Source organism: Hipposideros armiger, unplaced genomic scaffold (assembly GCF_001890085.2).
Source record: "Hipposideros armiger isolate ML-2016 unplaced genomic scaffold, ASM189008v1 scaffold_347, whole genome shotgun sequence".
Taxonomy (NCBI): Eukaryota; Metazoa; Chordata; class Mammalia; order Chiroptera; family Hipposideridae; genus Hipposideros; species Hipposideros armiger.
This window is the reverse complement of record NW_017731697.1, coordinates 495,324-514,805: the sequence shown is the minus strand read 5'-3', so window position 1 is coordinate 514,805 and position 19,482 is coordinate 495,324. Positions and strand designations below refer to the sequence as shown.

The following is a 19,482-nucleotide window of genomic DNA, read 5'->3' as shown; positions in this document are numbered from 1 at the left end:
AAAACCCTTCTCAATCACTTGTTTTTAATATCTTTACATATACATATAGTATAAATTTAACTGTAAAAAAATGGTATCATACTATATGTAGCTTCCTATGCCTTTAAAAAACTTGTTTTAAAATAATATTTTGCATATAGCTTTGGTTCACTCACTTCTATTACTGTTCTACTGTGTTAATATTCCAAAATTTATCTATTGTCCTATTAATGGACAGGCTACTTTCAAATATTTGCTATTATGACCAGTGTACGAGTATCTGTATACATGTCTCTTGGTGCTCATATGCACACATTTATCTAGCATATGTATGTAGGAGTGGCACTTCTTTGTGACATGCACATGAACAGATGTCAATGATCTGTATCAATTTATATTCCCACTAGTAGTGTATGAATGTGTTATTCCACACATTCCAGAACTACTGTCACCCATCTTAAGTTGTGCTCATCTGTATCTGTAAAATCATACTTTAGTCCTAATTTGCATTTTGTAACTAGTAGGGAAGCATCTTTTCATATTTTGGGGAATATGTATTTTTCCTGTGAAATTAGTAGCCATGTATTCAGATCACTTCTTTCTACTAAGGTGCCTTAAAAAAAATTTGTACAGTTTCGGGTACCCACTCTCATAAGAGAGCTGTACTTTCGTTTCAATAAAAATCTTTGCTCCTCTACCTCTCAAAAAAAAAACTGTACAAATCACTTATATGTTCCAGATGATTAATTTGTTGTGCGTGTTGTGGACAGATGTCCTTTTGTCTTTTCACTTCCTTTTTGGTATATTTTCCTAAGCTCTTTAATGTGAGTAAATATATTAAAATTTTACATAGCTTACCTGTATCCTGTTTAAAAAGCCATTTCCTATCTTGAGGGCATAAAGTTATTTCTTACATATTCTTCCAAAAGTCATAGTTTTGGTCATTCTTATGGTGAGAATAGGCATCCAATTTTTTTCTGTGAAAGAACCATTTCTGTTTAGACCTGTTATTGAATATTATTGAATTCATTCTTTCTTCATATTTGTTCTGTAATGAATACTAACATTTTATTTTTTCCAGCAGGTTTTTGGTAAATACCCTTTACCAGGTTAAGGAAGTTTCTGTCTACTGCTGCTTGGTAGAGGAGGCTTTAACAGGAATGGGTACTATTTTGGTTGCCTTTTCTGCATTTAGTGAGACGAGCATATGGATTTCTGTCCTTTGTCAAGGTGGTGCACAGCATCTGTAGATTTTATAATGTCAAATAAACCATGCAACCCCGTAAAAACTAAGAAAAACAAAAAAACCTAATGATGTATTAAACTATGTTTAGGTACTTTTAGGTTAATTTACAAATGCTTGTTTGGGATTTTTACATTTCTGTTCATGGGTGATACTGGCCTGCAATTTTCTTGTGCTTCCCTGTCTGATTTTGGTACTGGGTTATATTAGAATCACTGTGCTTATATGGGTTGTCGGAAAAGTCATGATGTATTTTTTCTGTTTTTCTTTGAAAAAATGCGTCATGACTTTTCCAACAACCCAATACATCATCTCCTCTAAAGATTTTGCAGAAGACTTAAAATTGTTATTGCAAGTTTGATAGACCTCACCTTAAAATTAACTGGGCCTAATATTTTGTGTGATTTTATTTTGGGGGGATTTCAGGACTATCTATACTTGGGAAATGCTAGGGTCTGAATGTTTGTGTCCCCTTGCAATTTATATGCTGAAATCCTAATCCCCAAGGCAATGGCATCAGGAGATGGAGCCTTTGGGAGGTGACTGTCATGAGGGTGGAGCCCTCATGAATGAGATTAGTGTCCTTATTAGAGGCACCAGAGACATCCCTAATCCTTCATCAGTGAGGACACAGCAAAAGGGCACTGGCTAGGAGCCTGGTAGAGGGCCCGCAACAGAACACAACCAGGCTGGGACCTTGATCTTGGACTTCACAGCCTTCAATGGTGAGAAATAAATTTCGGTTTATAAGCCACCAGTCTGTGGCATTTTATTACAGCAGCCCAAACAGACTAGGACAGGGGAGTTATATGTTCCTAGAAATCTCCCCAGGAATTAGAGAATTTAAAGGAATGGTTGTGGAAAAGGGGGCACTGCAGATAGAACACTAAATGATCCAGAAAAGTTTGTTCTTCACAGGTCTGAAACAATGAGATTTAATAGTCCCAGGAAGCAAAAGCTGAACTCGATGTTTTCTTTGCTTAGTCTCCACACCAACAGCACCTCTCTGAATCTTTTTTTTTTCAACAGAATGGGAACTCCAGTCCTTAAGTGCTCTTGATAAACTACGCAAAATAAGATGATGTATAGAGTTTTAATTCAATTTTATTTGACTTGTAAGAGAACTGTTTTTGCTTGCTCAAATTATTACATTTCAGAAATGCTAAAATAGACTAAATAACTTGTGGAATGATGTAATAGTCCATTTTTTGGACAAAGAAGCATCTGAACTTAAAGCCTGAAATTTTTTAGTTGCCTTCAGAACGTGGGAAGTGTGAGTACCATGTGAGGGGGATGAGGGCAGAATGGAAGGTAGTCACCTTGCTCACTTTACCTCCAGGGAGGATGGCCCGGGCTCCACACATTCCTGGGCCTTCCCGGTGGCTGGTAATCAGAGCTCAGGAAACAGGCACAGCCTGGGAGGCCAAGAGCTATGCTCCCTATGGCTACATCGTAAGATAATTTTCAACAGCCTTTATTAGTAAATTAACTTGCAAAGGAAGAAGTTGTCAGAATAACCTTTCACAACTTAATACAGCAAAGATAATCACTTTATGAGAAAGACAAGTGAAATACCATGCATTTTGTGAGTAAAGTGACTTTAGATCTGACTCAGAGGTTGAAATTAGTAGTCAGGGAGAAAACCCACAGGACCATCTATATACCTGCATAGTTTACTGAGTGATTTTCAAGTAGATGGCTTAGAAAGCAGAGGAGAAACAACCACCATGTTTTAACCACCACCAAGTATAGAATTTGCGTTTAAACTATTAAAAAAACAAGTTTTAGTGACAGTGAGGTAGTTACAGGTCTGCTTACATTTCTTCTCCAAAACATAACTGGTTTGCATAAATAACACTTACATGTAATTTCAAAAAATAGATTCCCAGATAAATCTGGAGTCTAGATTTTATGGCTGCACTTTTACATATGTCAACGCGTTTCCCAGCAATGCTTGTATAGGCTGGTGGATGTTATCACATCCAGAAAGAAAAAATACTGACCCTTTCATCTTACGAATTCTCTAATTTAGTCAAATTCTCTATTTAACTTCAGAACATATGGGGAAGATTTATAGCTTTCCTAATATTCCTAAGGTTATCCTGCATCATGAAGTCTTTGATGTTTGATGCGGTCTCAATTCTGAAGTTTAACCCAAAATTGACTACTTTTATCACTTTCTCCCCACGATGAATTGATATTCGGCATGAATGAACTTTGGTTGGAAGATTTTCCACATGCATTTCATTTATAGTTTTTCTCCAGTATGAGTTCTCTGATGATTAGTAAGGGATGAGCTTTGACTAAAAGCTTTCCCACATTCTTTACATTTATAAGGTTTTTCTCCTGTATGAATTCTCATATGTGTCATAAGGGATGAACTCTGTCTGAAGGCTTTCCCACATACTTTACAGTTAAAGGGTTTCTCCCCAGTATGAATCCTCTGGTGCTGAATCAGAGCTGAGCTTTGATTGAAGGCCTTTTCACAGTCATTACATTTATAAGCTTTCTCTCCAGTGTGAATTTTTCGATGGGTATTAATTGCTGAGTGGGAACTGAAGGCTTTTCCACATTCTTTACAATTATATGGTTTCTCTCCAGTATGGATTCTGTTGTGTATATTGAGCCGTGAAATCCAGGAGAAAGCTTTCCCACATTCATTGCATTTGTAGGGTTTTTCTCCAGTATGAATTCTTTGATGCTGTATAAGAGCTGAGCTTTGGCTAAAGGCTTTCCCACATTCTTGACATGCATAAGGTTTCTCACCTGTGTGAATTCTCTGATGTATAATAAGGGCTGAGTGGTAACTGAATACTTTTCCACACTCATTACAATTAAAGGGTTTCTCTCCAGTATGTATTCTATAGTGTCTACTTAGCCGTGACATTGAAGTAAAGGCCTTCCCACACTGACTACATTCATATGGTTTCTCTCCAGTATGAATTCTATGATGCTGAATAAGAGATGAGCACTGGCTAAAGGCTCTCCCGCATTCATTACACTTATAGGGCTTTTCTCCAGTATGAATTCGCTGGTGATTATTAAGGGATGAACTACCTTTAAATGTTTTTCCACATTCATTACATTTATAGGGTCTCTCTCCAGTATGCATTCTCTGATGTCCAATGAGAGATGTCGTGAAACTGAAGGCTTTTCCACATTGACTACATATGTAAGGTTTCTCTCCAGTATGAACTCTCAGGTGCTGAGTCAGAGATGAGCTTTGGCTGAAAGCTTTCCTACATTCCTTACATTTATAGAGCTTCTCTCCAGTGTGGATTCGCTGATGTTTACTCAGGGAAGAGCTGTGGAAGAAGATTTTCCCACAGATGTTACATTTGTAACATTTTCTCACTGTATTGACTTCCAGTTGTTTAAATAGAATTGAATACTGCTGTAAATGGGGTTTCCTTCCTCTGGAAACAATTCTGGGTTTTCTAATAAGTGATGATTTTAAACCGAGATTTTTCTCAACACCTGCTAAGCTCCTCTCCTTCTTGTAGGATTTTTTTATGGTAACTGAAACTTTCTTGAAAGGTGTGTTCTTTTTGTCCTGCTGCTTCTCTAGCTTGTCCTCACTTATGTAGGTTTTCCTCCATTTGAAGTCAAAAGTACCATCGCCTCTGAGTTTATTCATTACTTCCTGATATTCTTCTTCTGAAACTGTGGTTTCAAACAAGCTCTCCCATCCTAAAATAAACAAAACATGTAAGTTGCCCTTGCACTGGGAATAAATAAAAGTAACGTCAAAATACATAAGGATCACTAACAAATATATCCTTGGACTCTCAGGAAAGGATGGGAAAGAGCAAGAGAAAGCAGGATGAAGATATGCCTGGGTGGGAAGGGTCTGAAGCAGCCGATCCGCAGGTGGGCTGAGGAGCTCAGAGGGAAGCTCCTGCAGGAGGAGGAGCCAGGCCTGAGGGAGCAGAGTGCTCAGGTCAGCAGGGTGCAGGGTGTCTCTGAGCACAGTGGGCTATGTTGTTCCTCAGTGTCTTCTCCCATGTTAGCCACCAGTGCACTCAAGTAAACTCAAGACAAAACTGAAGAGGGGCTATGAATAAAAAGTAGAAGAGCTATCACCCCTAAAAAGCTCTCTGAAACACAGGGAGTCAACTAGTCTGTTTTGAGGCTCATTCAAATAAAACTGGGATAGACTCACTCGCTCAAAAAAAATTTACTGCGTGCCCACCCACTATGCACCAGGCAAAGTTCATGACTCAGGACTACAGGGAACGTGCCCGATAAAAGTCCAATTTTCACAAGGTTTACAATCTAGTAGGACACTAACAATGACCAAGTAAACCAATAAAGAAGAACCAGGAAGTGATGAGAACTGTATGAAAACAAACAAAAACAAGGTGATAGCAATAAGATTGAACAAGCTGGTATTTTAAACTAAATGATGAGAAAATAAAATTAAACATGAAATCTAAATAACAAAGCTGGGCATGCAAAAATGTGGGTGCATTGATGCTTCCGGTCAGAAAAAACAGCTAACACCAAAGCCCTGAAGAGGAATAAGTTGTGCATGTCTGAAGAACATAAAGAAGTCCAGTGTGGAGCTGGCCGAGTGGCGCGATGGTTAAGAACTGGCTTGGGACGCCAGAGGGCCCCGGTTCAGATCCTACATATGAGGGCCAGTGACACTGCCCTCTACAGCTAAGATGCTGAACAACAGCTCAACCTGGAGCTGGGCTGCCGTGAGTCGCCGGCGATGGCTTAGGCTGCAGTCCCTGTGGCAGTGGGTTGCCATGGGCTACCGTGTGTAGCCAGCAGCCAGCGTGAGCGGCCAGCAGCCGCAGTGAGCGGCCGTCCAGAAGCCGGCGACTGATCTGCCTCGTCCGGGAAGAGCGCAATGATGGTGCCAACTTGGGCCAGTGAAGCAACGTCCTCCACAACTAGACTGAAGAACAAAACGACAGCAACTTGTCTGTTCCCCTTCCCCCAATTCTCCAGCTCTGTTCCCATCCCCCCAATTCCCCAATGAAAATCTTTTAAAAAAAAAAATTTTTTTTTTTAAATAAAAATAAAAAGGACCGCTATGATTTTGGGACAAATGGACTGTAATTTGGAGGAGGGTGGAGAACAAGGGCAGATGCAGAACAGCCAACTACTCCAAGATTTTGGAGGCTGCCAAAGTCTTCCTGAATGGAGGTGATAGCGGTTTGCAGTGGCAAGTAGTGGAGGCGGGCACAGTTGGGTTGTTTTGCAGGTAGAGACAAGTATCTTCACCAATGAACAGGGTATATGGAGTAAGTGAAAGACAGGACTCAAGGATTACACCTAGTTTCTGGCTGGGACAGCTTGAAGGAGACTGGTGCCATATAATGACATGGGAAATACTGGGAGAAGAGTACATTTTTGAGAATAATTTTCTGTCCGCTTGTTTGATCACTTAGGATATAGTGCAAGAAATGGAATCATTGATTCAAATGGAATTAATGTATTTTATGAAAGGGTTTTTATTTTCTTAACCAAAAGTGAAACATACAATTGTAATAAAATTTCAGAAAACTATAAAAATGAAAACATACTGGGTTGTCGGAAAAGTCATGACGTATTTTTCCTGTTTTTCGTTGCAAAAATGCGTCATGTCATGACTTTTCCGACAACCCAGAAGTTCACCCATAAACACATCATGCAAGTATCATCTCGGTTAGAGGTGAAATTTAGCTCACCAGAATTTTTCTGTATATTAAAAAACACTTTTACTTAAAAAAATGAAAACAGGTTGAAACTAACTTTCTCCCTTTCTCCTCTTCACTTAAAAAAATTTGTGGGCTTCTCTCTATGTCAACGAATGTAGGTTGACACTATCATTTTAATGACTATAATATTCCAATACACAAACATATAATTTACTAAATCCCCTTTTGAGAGTCATTTTCCCCAGTAATCCCTCATATTATAACAAACATTGTTTTACACCATCTTTGCAACTTTGCCTTAAGATAAATTTTCAAACCTGGAACTGATTTTAATAAAGGCAGACAGTCCTCCAGAGAGACGGTATCAATCAAAATCCCACTAGAGATACTACTTATCACTCAGAGCAGTAGCCAAACACTGGACATGTATTTCTTAATTTCTGGTAATTTAATAAGGAAAAATATGGTATCTCATTTTTTAGTTTGAATTTCATTGATTATAATGAGGTTGAATAGTTTTTCAAAAACTCCTATGTGAATTTTCAATTCACATTCCTTGCCTTTTTTAATCACAATACTCATGTCTTCGTGGTGTAATTACTCTCTGGACCTTTTCTCTTTTTATCTTTATACTATACCTTTGTATTCTATAGCCATAGCAGCAGTATTAATAGGGGGAAAACTAGGACCTAAAATTTCCAAGATTGTTCGACAAAATATGTTTTACCAATACAATAGAGTTCTTTCAAAGAAGTAGTCCTCTATGAAATGAGGGTTGAATAATTGAAAGACATTCATAATTAAAAACAGGCTTGAGAACAATATGTATAATCAACCTCTCTTTCTCTCCTTCTCTGTGCATGTCTGTCTCTCTCATGCACAAACACACTCAAACAATATCGACAGTCTGAAAGGATAAATAGTAAAATATCAATAAAAGTTTAGCATAGTTGGTAAAATTTCAAGTGAATTTCCTTTTTTAGCTCCTCTTTTTTTACAATACTATGTAGACCTTGTACAAATCAAAATAATTAATTTTTAAATGCTTATAAAAGAATTAGAGTCAATTTAATACTAATGATTTCTTTGCCAACCAAAAAGCTCAGAGACAAATCTGAGACTCATCCATGGCTACCCATTCTGGTCCTTACAACAGATACATTTATTTTCTAGGGTTCTGAATGAATTTCTATTTTATTATATCATTATTCTTGCAGTCAACTTCCTTGAATTTTTGGTGGAATGTAGTAGAACATATGTAAGTATGTAGTAGAAAAAAGATCCCTGGAATGAAAAAGACTTGATTCTTCAAAGCAAAGGGCCCAGTGGGCACCAAACAACAATATTAAAAATAAAGAAGATATCCTATAAGACTCTACACAGAAGACAAGACAAAAAAAAGTTTTCTGACAGGAAATAGAAGAAACAGAGGACTTTTTATTGACAACACTCAGAGCCCAAAGACAGTGGAGCAAAATGTGGACAATTCTGAGGGAAAAAAGTCTGATGCCAGAATTCTAGATCCAAAATATAATTCCCACAGGAGAGGTAAAAGAATTGATTTTGGTCAAGCACAAATATAGCACACATGAACCTTTCTGGTAACATTATTTAAGAAAATATTCTAGTCAAACCAAAGGGGAAAAATCTGAATACAGAGTTCACAAAAGGAAATACAAGACTGAGTAGACACAGAAAGCCTGTCTCCTGCCATCGAGAGAAATAAATGCTGGATAAGCAGCAAAACTCAAAAGAGAGAGCCACCCTCTGGTGCCAGAAACAAAAACAAAATTCAAAGAAAAACAGAGAGCGAGAGCTTATAATTCAGCAACCACAGGGGTTTTAGAGACTGAGAGATGTCCTGGCAGCCAGGGTCTGGAATATATTATCTTGAAAATTTTCACACAAAAATTTTAGGAAAGTGGCATGATGAGTATCTGCAAACCTTCTACCTATATTTGATAGCCACTGCCCTTTTGCTACCCCGGCTTTCTCTCCTGTGTTGTACATAAATACCCCACATGTTGTATATAAATACATACATCTGATTTTTCTTTTTAGCTGGACCATGCATAGTAGCTTGCAGACAGAAATAAGTCCAAGCAAAAACCCAACAAGAACAATGAGGGGTGTATTTACTGTTAAAAGGTATGTGCAAACCGCAAAAGAAAAATAATTTAAGAAAATAATCTAGTAAAAGCAAGAAAAAAGGGAACACACTATATATCGCATTACATATTCTGCATTCAAATTCCAAGGGACATATTACAAAACTGCAACCCATGCTGGAAGAATCTAACTCTCTCTCTGAGCCTGCTGTATGAAGTACTCAGAAAGGCAGAGTGAGGATACACCCTGCCCAGCACACCAGAAAGGGTCCTGGTCAGTGCCAGTGGACAGCAGCCTCCCCGCTAACCAGCAGCACCCAGGAAGTCACACCACACTATGCCCATTCCCCGGTGACTGTCACTCACCTAGACATGTGCCACGAGAAGCTCCATTTTCCACCATCCAGGGGTCTTCCCCTCGTTGTAACTGGAAGATAACCTTTGGTTTGGAAAACAGAATCCCTGTTCATAAGCAAGAAAACAAAGAATGAGTTCATGCACAGACATGAGCAGCCATCCTGGCACGCAGACCCCATCCCAGGTCTCCAGGCCAGGGGAACAGTCCAAGGAAGTTGAGGTTTGTTCTGAGAGGGGCTTAAAACTGGGCGCCCAGAGGACAATCAGGAAGTGGTCTCAGGGAGAAGTGAGGGCTCTGGCTGTGCACTCCTCCAAGATGGAACCTTTTGTGAGACACAGGGGGACAGGAGACAGGAAACGCACACACAGGATGTCCATCACCAGCTCGGTCAGGCTGACACCTTCGAGGCAGCCCAGGGGAACAGCAGCTGCCACTCTCCAAGCCTGCCTACCAGGTGGTGGGCTGAACCTGGCCAGGCCGGCCAATGTCCTCCTTGGAGAGAGCACCAAGACGCTTGCCCAAGGAGCTTCTGCATCGCAAGGAAAGGTCCTCACCCAGAGACACCAGGGATCTGTAATTCTCCAGCATCACCTCCCGGTACAAGGCTCTCTGTGCAGGGTCCAGGTACAGCCACTCGTCCTGGCTGAAGAGCACGGCCACATCCCCAAACGTCACAGACTCCTATAATGGCAAACCCACGAGGGGATAATTGAGCTTCAACCCTGTCACCACTCAGAGTTCTGAGCATTTCAGGCCAATTACTTCCTGACACCCATCAGTTAGTTATGGAGCACATATTTATCACATACCCACGGTGAGTGAAGTACTGCACTTGCAGAAACCTGAAGTGCAGCAGCCAAATAAGTGCTTATCTTAAGCACTTGAAATCATTCAACAAAACCAGAATGATGGAAACACACAACCTCAGACATGGACATGGACAGTCATCTAGACCAAACTCTCACCTTACAGGTGAGATGCGAGAATCGGGTTTTAGGAGGAGGCTCCCACACACTCACTCAGGAATCAAGAGGTGTGGCTGGACTGTCACCACCTTGGGCCATCTCTGTGCCCTGGGCACAGGGAGGCTCTGAGAATGCCCCAGGGATGGCTTTGCCTGACAAGGCCCAGGGCAGTGGACTCCACCAACCTTCAACAAGCGCTGGTGAGAAGGCTGCAGTTGGAACCCCCCTTCCACCCAGATGCCTTGTTTTTCTACCTCTCTCCCATTTCACTAGACCAGTCACCTCTTTTAAACTAGTGGCTCCTTTCTTATTAAGGATCATTTTGGTTTTTTTTCCAAAAAAAGCAAATTAAAAAAGATCAATAAGCAAAAGAAAAAGAAACATTAATCTAACTTTTTACCACCAGAAACAAGTTTTATTAAGTTCATCCTGTATGTCCTTTCAGACTTTTTACGTGCTAATACGGCTCTAAACAAAAATCAAATATTATACAGATTAACTGTATCCTGAGTGAGATGTTTTTATTTGCTGTCCAGAATTTCATGGTACAGATCAGTCAGTTCACTTAACCAATCTACTGGTGGGCATTTAGGTTACTCCCACTTTAGTAACTCTAAAAATGCTGAATTGAGGATCCCCCCTCATCACCAGAGAAGTGTACCAAGCTTATTTCCTTAGGACACATTTCTGTAGCTATGTGACCTGTCACAGCTTGCTTTCTCCTCGCCATCCCTCAAACCAAGAAAGGTGGGTCACAAGACCAGGAAAACTCTGATCTGTAAGGGCAAACACAAACTAAAAGTAAGAGGCTGAGAGGGGAACTTCTGGCTTCCCCTCTGTTTCCTTTCTGAATTTCTCAGTCCTTTTCAAATATATGTAAATCTTTTTAATAGCTAAACAGGACTCACAATTAAGGAAAGGTTCCCCAAGGACCTGGTAACCATCTCTTTGAATGTGCCCAGCTCCCAGTTTCCTCAGAGGAAACAGGCCTACCTTGTCCCTTGACAAATTTCCGAATTGCAAAACTGGGTTGAATCCACTTAGCTACAGAAGCATAAGCTCCCTATCTTTGCAGTCTTGCTAGGGGATGGGCTGTGATGTACATCACATTCTGGCTTAACGCTTACTCAATAATAAAAGTGTTTCCTTTCTCTTCTTTTGTGGAGGCGTTTTCTGGGCTTGGAAGAAATGATGTTTTTAATTATACAGTAATACCTTGGTTTGCGAGCATAATTCGTTCTGGAAGCAAACTACTCATATTGCAAGACCACTCATTTACCACGTTAAAATATATTAGAAATGTTTGCTCGTCTTGCGGAACACTCGCAAACCACATTACTTGCAATCCAAGGTTTTACTATATTTCTCCAAGCACCACGTTAGGGCAAAGATGCTTCTCTCCCCAGGGAAGTCTCACATCTCTGGAAGTGCCAGGCCAGGGCTGTGACTTCATTTCGTTTCACCATCTCTATGAGCCTGAGACTGCTTCTAAGTCCAAGATCACCCAGTACTGCTGCCTCAGAGGTCTTTTTTCCTGGCTCTTCCTAGAAAATTGCCTAGACCCTTACCAGGTACTACTGCAGTTAACTGGAAAGGCGAAGACGTGCCTTTCCACTGCGAGTCCCTAGTGCTGTGAAGGAATTATTTGACTCCTCCATGTCTCTGTGACAGAGTAAGCAGGAATTAGAGATGAGCAGCAGGAGGAGGAACTAGCCCCGCCCCAAGCTGTCCTTATCCATTTAGAGGCCAAGCCCATAAGTATATCTGCATTGTGGTTTGCCCCCCCACCCTTAGTGGGCTTTCAAATGGAGGGTGGGAAATTGGCAGGTTCGCGCTTGCGCCCTAAAAACAGGGGACATGTCAGTTAGAAGTTGGTGGGCTCGCGCTTATGACCTAGAAACTGGAGATGTGTTGGTTAGAAAAAGGGGAGATGCCAGAGAGGGAGGAGAAATATCCTACCCACAAAGAATAAAGCTATCACCTAATGTAAGGAGAGGCTGCTACCCCAACCTCGGGGCAGGCGCTCCATGTCTTGGAATGCCCTTGCCTCTCTAATAAACCTTTTTGCCACTTTTACCTCCCAGACTCCCTCTTGACTGAATTCTTTCCTTCAAGAAGACAAAAACCAAGAAAAACCACCTTTCCCGATAACATCCCTCCTCCTTAGGGCAAAACCATACGTGGATCTCTCACCAAGCTCCGGGGTAGGCAGTGTGTGGGTTGGGAGCCCATTCAATTCCTAAGTGCAGATTTCACAATGAGCCAGGCCCTGGGGCGAGGGAGGCACCTTCTTTCCAGAGTTCCTCACCCACCAGGCCACCTGACCCCTCTGTGGGCTTCAAAGCCACAAAAGCTCAACAATGGATGAAGCATGTTCCTGAACCTCTGTTCAAGAAAGAAGCTTTTACTCACCTGAACCTGGGCTGGTAGCAACTTTGTGGCCATTTTTCCCTGCCCGCTGTCCCTCCTGGAGAAGGCACCTGAAATGAAGAAAACTGTGAGGTCTCCATCCTGTCAACACTCCCACCCTCATTAAGCCAGACCAGGTTACAAGTCTCCATGCACTGAGCTCCCAGCAGAGGGAAGCCAGAGGGAACCTGGCACAGACCAGGGAATCCCAAGTTAGAGGAGCCTAACCATGGTCATCAAACCAGGGTGGATAGCAAGCACACTTCCAGTCACTGGGCCTGCTACCTTTCAGTCAGTGGTTTATGAATAAAGATGAATCAAACTAAGGGGTTAGAACCATCTGAAGTGCATTAACAGAGTAAAGGGCAGTCACACCCGGGTCAGGGATATGCATTAATGAGATGACAAATATTCCACACACCTGCACTTAAATATTTTGAGCTATAATAATTATGATTAAGAGAATGCAAAGGGGGCTACACAGGCCTGACAAGCCCAGGGACCAAAAGTAACCACACCAGATAGTCTGAACATTAACTCCTGACTGGGCAGGGCATAGTGGGTAGTCACATCCTAGGCCTATAGCTTCCTTCATTAAGGGTTAATCTTTACTCTAAGCGAGCCCTGTTCATTGTTCTTGTGCAGCTAGGATAACATGTCTTTGGAATGTCAGGGTTATTCTCACTTCCAGACCCCTCAAAAACAGACCCACTAGCAGCAATGTACAACAATGAAATTCAGTTATTATCTTGTTGCCCACATACCATCTCTATTCACTGTAATTGTTAAACGTTAACTGTCCTGCAACCACCCATGTAAAAGAAGTCTGTTTCTCCATTTTTTTATCCAACCCTAAATACATCCCCGCTTTGCTTTCTCCCACCTCCTTAATCTACTACCAATAGACTTCATGTAACCTTCCTTATTTTCTCCTTTGAGTCTAAAAATATAAAAAGAACTGTAAAACTGCCATTCTCCAGGGCATTTTCTCAATCCATTGAGATCTTGCTTCGGGGCATGTCCTCAAAATATGGACTCAAATTCTTATTAAGTCTTTGAACGTTTCTTTTATTAACAATTGTAATAATGTTTCAAATATCCTTTGAAGAACTTGGTGTCCTTTTCAGGAACAGCTAACCAACAATTCCTCTCTTCCCTTCTTGGAAGCTGTGCTTCCTTTATGAAGAGTTATCATAGATCCTTAAATATAAAAGGAACCATCAGCTACCCACATTCCCTTCCCACTTCCTAAAAAATACAAGACTAAGAAGGAACAGCGTCACTGGCTATGCATTTAAAAATTAGAGAAAAGGTAAGTAACTTAGCAAAAGGACAACATTACTCTAAACAAACAAAAAAAATTATTTAAATCACTCTAGGAAAACGATGCCAAACAAGCAAGGTTTGCAAAAACGAATAAATCTAAAATAAACTTTAAACTCTGGGTGGAAAGCCGACTTCCGGCCTCCTCGGGGGACCTCTACGGGCAACGCCCCCTCCCCGGGCCGCGTTCACCTGCCGAGGCCGCCTGTCTCGAATGCCCCAAACTGGGACTCGCTGTCCTGGCCCCGCCGCAGGAGCTGCACACCCCGGGCCCACTCTCACCGGCAGTCTGTAGCTGACCCCGCCGCGAACGGGAGGCGAAGCGGAGGACCTCACTGTAGGCAAGCGGAACACCTATCTCAGGAACATTTTTCTCCGCCGCCGCCAGGCGGCCGGGCGCAATTGCGTCTGCGCACAGGAGAGCCTACGCTCCGCCGGCTGAACCACAGTGCTTTTCCTTTCGAACTATATTTCCCAGATGTTACTGCGGCACTCGTCTCTACGGTGACCGAGATGGGTCAATAGCGGGAAGGCTGTAAAACGCGGTGTTGCTCGGAGCTGGATAAGGCTGAACCTCATCCTTCAGCATCAGCTCTAACCATTTATCCACTGGTTCACACTTTTTATTCGTAATTATAATGACAATGATAGTAAGAGGGAAAAGTGATAATGTATTTAAATATGACATCTCAAAAGTTTGCCGACCCCTGAAATATGTGGAAGATTAGGCACTCGCTGGCGTTTATTTTGGACTGGTAAAAGAAGTATTAAGGGCCGGCTGAGTGGCGCGATGGTTAAGAACTGGCTTGGCATGCCAAAGGGCCCCGTATTCGGATCCCACATATGAGGGCCAGTGACACTGCCCTCCACAGCTAAGATGTTGAACAACAGCTCAACCTGGAGCTGGGCTGTCTTGAGTCAGCGTAGGCTTCAGCCCCTGTGGCAGTGGGTTGCCATGGGCTACCATGTGTAGCCAGCAGCCAGCGTGAGCGGCCAGCAGCAGCAGTGAGCGGCCGTCCAGAAGCCGGCGACTGATCTGCCTCACCTGGGAAGAGCGCAATGATGGTGCCAACTTGGGCCAGTGAAGCAACGTCCTCCACAACTAGACTGAAGAACAAAACGACAGCAATTTGTCTGTTCCCCTTCCCCCAATTCTTCAGCTCTGTTCCCATCCCCCCAACTCCCCAATAAAAATCTTTGGAAAAAAAAAGAAGTATTAAAATCTGTTACAAATTTTTGAATTTTTAAAAAATTATGTCTAAATTTTGTAACCTACAAAAGATATATTTTTAACTGATGTTCACATTGGGTAAAAGCAAAAACATAAACCCAGTATTTCCCTTTTTATGAGACTCATTCGTTTAAAAGAGTTCATTTAAATCGTAAAGCTTGTCTTCCGGCATTGACTATAATCCCTTTCTTCAAACTGAAGCCTCCAGGAATGGCACAGTACACACTAAATAATATGTGCTCAATAAATGTTGAATAAATTTATTTTTAAATATTCAACATTACCATTTACACAGATAAGCCTAAAATTAAAGGGCACTTGATGGTAGAAAATAAAGGAATTGAATATGCCAGGAAAATAATATGAAAAAGAAATCTGGGATCATAATATTGCAATAAGATAGGTCATTTTAAAGTAAAAATAATTAAGTTGGACCCAATGAGTTGTTTCATATTGCAAAAAGATAACATTACTAAGCATTAGGGAAATGCAAATCAAAACCACAGTAGGATATCAGTTCACACCTATTAGCATGACTGCTATGCAAGAAAAACAATACAATACAGAAAATAATTATTGGTGAGGGCGTGGAGAAATCAGAATCCTGTTCACTGCCTATGGAAATGTAAAATGGTGTAGCTCCTGTGGAAAATATGAGTAGCATAGCAGTTTCTAACAACATTAAAAATAGAATTACTATATGATCCAGCAATTCCACTTCTGGGTATATTCCCAAAAGAATTGAAAGCAGGGACTTAAACAGGTTTTTGTACACCAATGCACATAGTGGCATTATTCACAATAGCCAAAAGGTGGAAATAACCCAAATGTCAATGAAGAGATGAGTAAATAAACAAAACGTGGTATATACATACACTGAGTTACTATCCAGTCATTTAAAGAAGGAAACTCTGATATATGCTACAATATGGATGAATCTTGAAGGCATACTAAATAAAACAAGGCAGACTAAAAAAAGACAAATATTGTATAATTCCAATATATACATTATATCCAATATAATTATGTGAGGTATCTAGAATAGTCAGAATTATAGACAGAAATGGTTACCAGGGGCTCAAGGAAGAGGGAAATGAGGATTTATTGTTTAATCAGTACAGAGTTTCAGTTAGAAATAATGAAAAAATTCTGGAGATGGATGGTGGTGATGGTTGCACAATGTGAATGTACTTAGTGCTGAACTGTACACTTAAAATGGCTAAAATGGTAAATTTTATGTTATATGAATTTTACTCAATAAAAATAACTACAAGATAAAGATATAAAATTTATGAATCATTATTGGCAAAACAACACAGCATTGAGATTTGTAAAATAAAAATAAGGTGGCAGACTATATACACATGATTACCTCCCTTTTTCTCTTAATATTCCTTAAAATAACAATGACACATACATATATAATTTTCGAAAAAATTAATTGAAAATATCTGGAAAAATATCATCAAAACACCAGAAACTGAGAGGAAATCTTGAAAAGCATATAGCAAAGTGCCCTGAGATCCAAAATTCATCTAATATAAAGATTTAGAAGAAGAAAACAGAGAAAATGAAGAGGAGGAAATAATTACAAATCAATTATATAGAGATATGGATAGAGATATAGCAGAAACCACATTCAAGCTAAAGAAGACCTGTGTCTTCAGATTAAATAGAATATAATTTGTTGAACATAATAACTGGGATGAAGGGGCTACAAAAAAATACATCTTGGATGAAATTTCAGAACCCTAAGGAGAACCAGAAAATTCTAAAAGCTACCAAGAAAAAAGGAAATAAAAGGTTACCTATGTAATAGAAATGGGACTGCTCAAACTGGTTCAAATGATAAAAGTGTAACAAGAAATCTTTGGGGGGGCCGGTCTAGTGGCTCAGTTGGTTAAGAGCTCGCTCAAGAGTGCCAGCTCTGAACAACAGGGTTGCCAGTTCGATTCCTGGCCCGTGCTGAGCTGCCAACAGGTGGCAGGATGACTCAGCTAAAAAAAAAATTAAAAAAAAAAAAAGAAATCTTTGGGATGGACTCCAGCTACAGTGGAATGAGTTGTTCAGTGAAGTCATCAAAAAACCAGGATTCTTCCTTGTCTCCACCCTGTTCCCCAGAAGTGGAGTAGGCTGTGGACACAAAATCAAGTTTCTGTTGCAAAATAAAAAGAGGAGAAGAAATTGATGTCGGGTAACCAAGAAAGTCCACTCTTCAAATACAGCAAAGAGGGTGAGGCTTACATGAGACAATGGGTCTTAGTAAACAGTGTGGAGCAGCATCCTCAGATTTCCAAGTAAAATGATTTAGAACTTGGAATTCTATAACCCTTTAATCTGGTATTCAACTGTGAGCAAAGCAAAAGCATTTGGAAAATGAGAGTATATACATAGATTATAATCTCTAGAATATCTCTGATAGAATTGTTGCCAGAGAGTGGGGCCTTCTTGGCGTGATGTCCAGGTTCTTGGCAACTTGAGCAAAGAATTGAAAGAGATACTGAGGGAATGTAGTGAAAAAGCAGTTTATTAGAAGAGATAGTACACTTCAAAGAAATAGAATCAGACCAGAGCAGTAGAGAATGGCTCAAGGGCCCAATATCAGAAGAGAAATTACACTCCAAAGAGTTTGGAGCGGGCCACGCACACGCAATGTAAGAAGCTCAAAAGGCTTTAAAAAAAGGGAGGGCTGACTTCCAAGGACTTGGAGTTTTTATCTCTTTTTCTCTAAAATGGGCTGTCCCTCTACACCTGTGATTAACAAGAGATTATTACCTCATCTTTTTAGACTGCATAGGTGCCAGTGACTCGTCTGATCTAGTTGGGTATTTTGTACCCATTTGTTTCTCTGCAGGGGTATATAATGTCAATGAAAAAGGGGAAGTTTTGGGTGGAGACAAGAGGTCTCCTGGGCTGTAGCATTGTGTGGGACATGCATGAATGCAATGACCCAATGCCTGCCTCTAACTGCCTGCCTGGTTTTCCCCTTGAGAGACGTGATCTCCATAAAATCTCTATGGGAAGTTGAGGGACAGGAGGTCTTTTCTTCTGTATCTGTTTCCTGCTGGGCAGGGGCATAGAGCTGTCCCTGTCTATTATGGGATTCACAGAACTCTCCCTCTATCTGATCTCAGATGAAAGGAAGGGGTCCCGAGATCGGCCTGGAAGACCATGTTGGCTTATTAGGTTGTGACTGGCAATCTTGCTGAGGTGTCATCTGTATCCCCAAGTCCCCTGAATGAGGAAAAATAGATTTTAGTTAATAAATCGGTTAGCTCTTATGGAGCCTGTGGCCATTCAACGGGTCACTGAGGTGGCGTCAATTGTCTAGGAGCTGTGCCCAGAATGGGTTGGGAGGAACATTAGGCTTACTGGCCTGGAAAATGTTAAAACCTATTTATTCTCTGGGATAGAATTGTCCAAGAGTTAGGTCTGGAATGGCTTGGGGGATGTTGGGAAGTCACAGACTTTTAAGTAGTTAATCTGAAGCAGGGGTAGGAGATTTCTATAAACAATCTATGGTTTATGATTAAGAAACTGATTTACAAAACAATCAAGAAGCAGGGGGATAGGAGACTTCTATGATTCAGGCTAAGAGCAATCTTTAGCCTAGGATTCAGAAACTGACTAGAAGAGAAATCAAAGCCAGGAGCTAAGGAACTAAGAAACCTACTCACCTGGCCGGTAACAGAATTAGTCATGAATGTAATTCACTTTTAAAAATCAAAGAAAGTAAAACTTTTGTGGATTATAAGAAAATGTAGTAAGTAAATGAATCAGTAAAACATCTGAGTTGAAATGATTTTTGAAATATATTGTGAGGGTAATTTAATAATAAGATTTAAAACCCAGATTGCAAAACAGAGTGGCAAAGAGGATATGACAGCAAGCTAAGGATCTTTTTTATTCAGGGGGATGACATAGATACAAATTAACTTGAGATGTAATTTTTAAAAAATGTTTAAATATGTATGTTAAATATTTAGTAGAAACCACAACACAAATAGAAATATGATATATGATTTTCTAATCTGGACAGAGGAATCTTAAATTACATTCACTGTTATTTTTTTTTTTAAGATTTTTTTTTATTGGGGAATTGGGGGGATGGGAACAGCGGTGGGGAATTGAGGGAAGGGGAACAGACAAGTTGCTGTCGTTTTGTTCTTCAGTCTAGTTGTGGAGGACGTTGCTTCACTGGCCCAAGTTGGCACC

The 19,482-nt window shown here is 40.6% G+C and overlaps 1 protein-coding gene across 1 annotated transcript; it reads right to left on the bottom strand.

Moving 5' to 3' along the window:
* Window positions 1–3,382: 3,382 nt before the first annotated feature.
* ZNF879 (zinc finger protein 879) lies at window positions 3,383–14,476 on the bottom strand. The gene is made up of 5 exons (XM_019661390.1): window positions 14,319–14,476; window positions 12,717–12,784; window positions 9,894–10,020; window positions 9,348–9,443; window positions 3,383–4,912 (listed from the first exon to the last, which is right to left on the bottom strand). The coding sequence occupies exons 2-5, from the start codon at window positions 12,747–12,749 to the stop codon at window positions 3,471–3,473; spliced, it is 1,698 nt and encodes a 565-aa protein (XP_019516935.1). The 5' UTR covers window positions 12,750–12,784; window positions 14,319–14,476; the 3' UTR covers window positions 3,383–3,470.
* Between the last annotated feature and the right edge of the window lie 5,006 nt (window positions 14,477–19,482).

What these genes read in the sequence shown, in the direction of transcription:
- ZNF879 (XM_019661390.1), bottom strand. Translation starts at nt 12,749, where the DNA reads ATGGCCACAAAGTTGCTACCAGCCCAGGTTCAG. An exon ending in TGCTACCAGCCCAGGTTCAG is followed by an intron (nt 10,021 to 12,716) that starts GTGAGTAAAAGC and finishes TTGCCATTATAG; the next exon opens with GAGTCTGTGACGTTTGGGGA. An exon ending in TTCTCGTGGCACATGTCTAG is followed by an intron (nt 4,913 to 9,347) that starts GTGAGTGACAGT and finishes TGTTTATTTTAG; the next exon opens with GATGGGAGAGCTTGTTTGAA.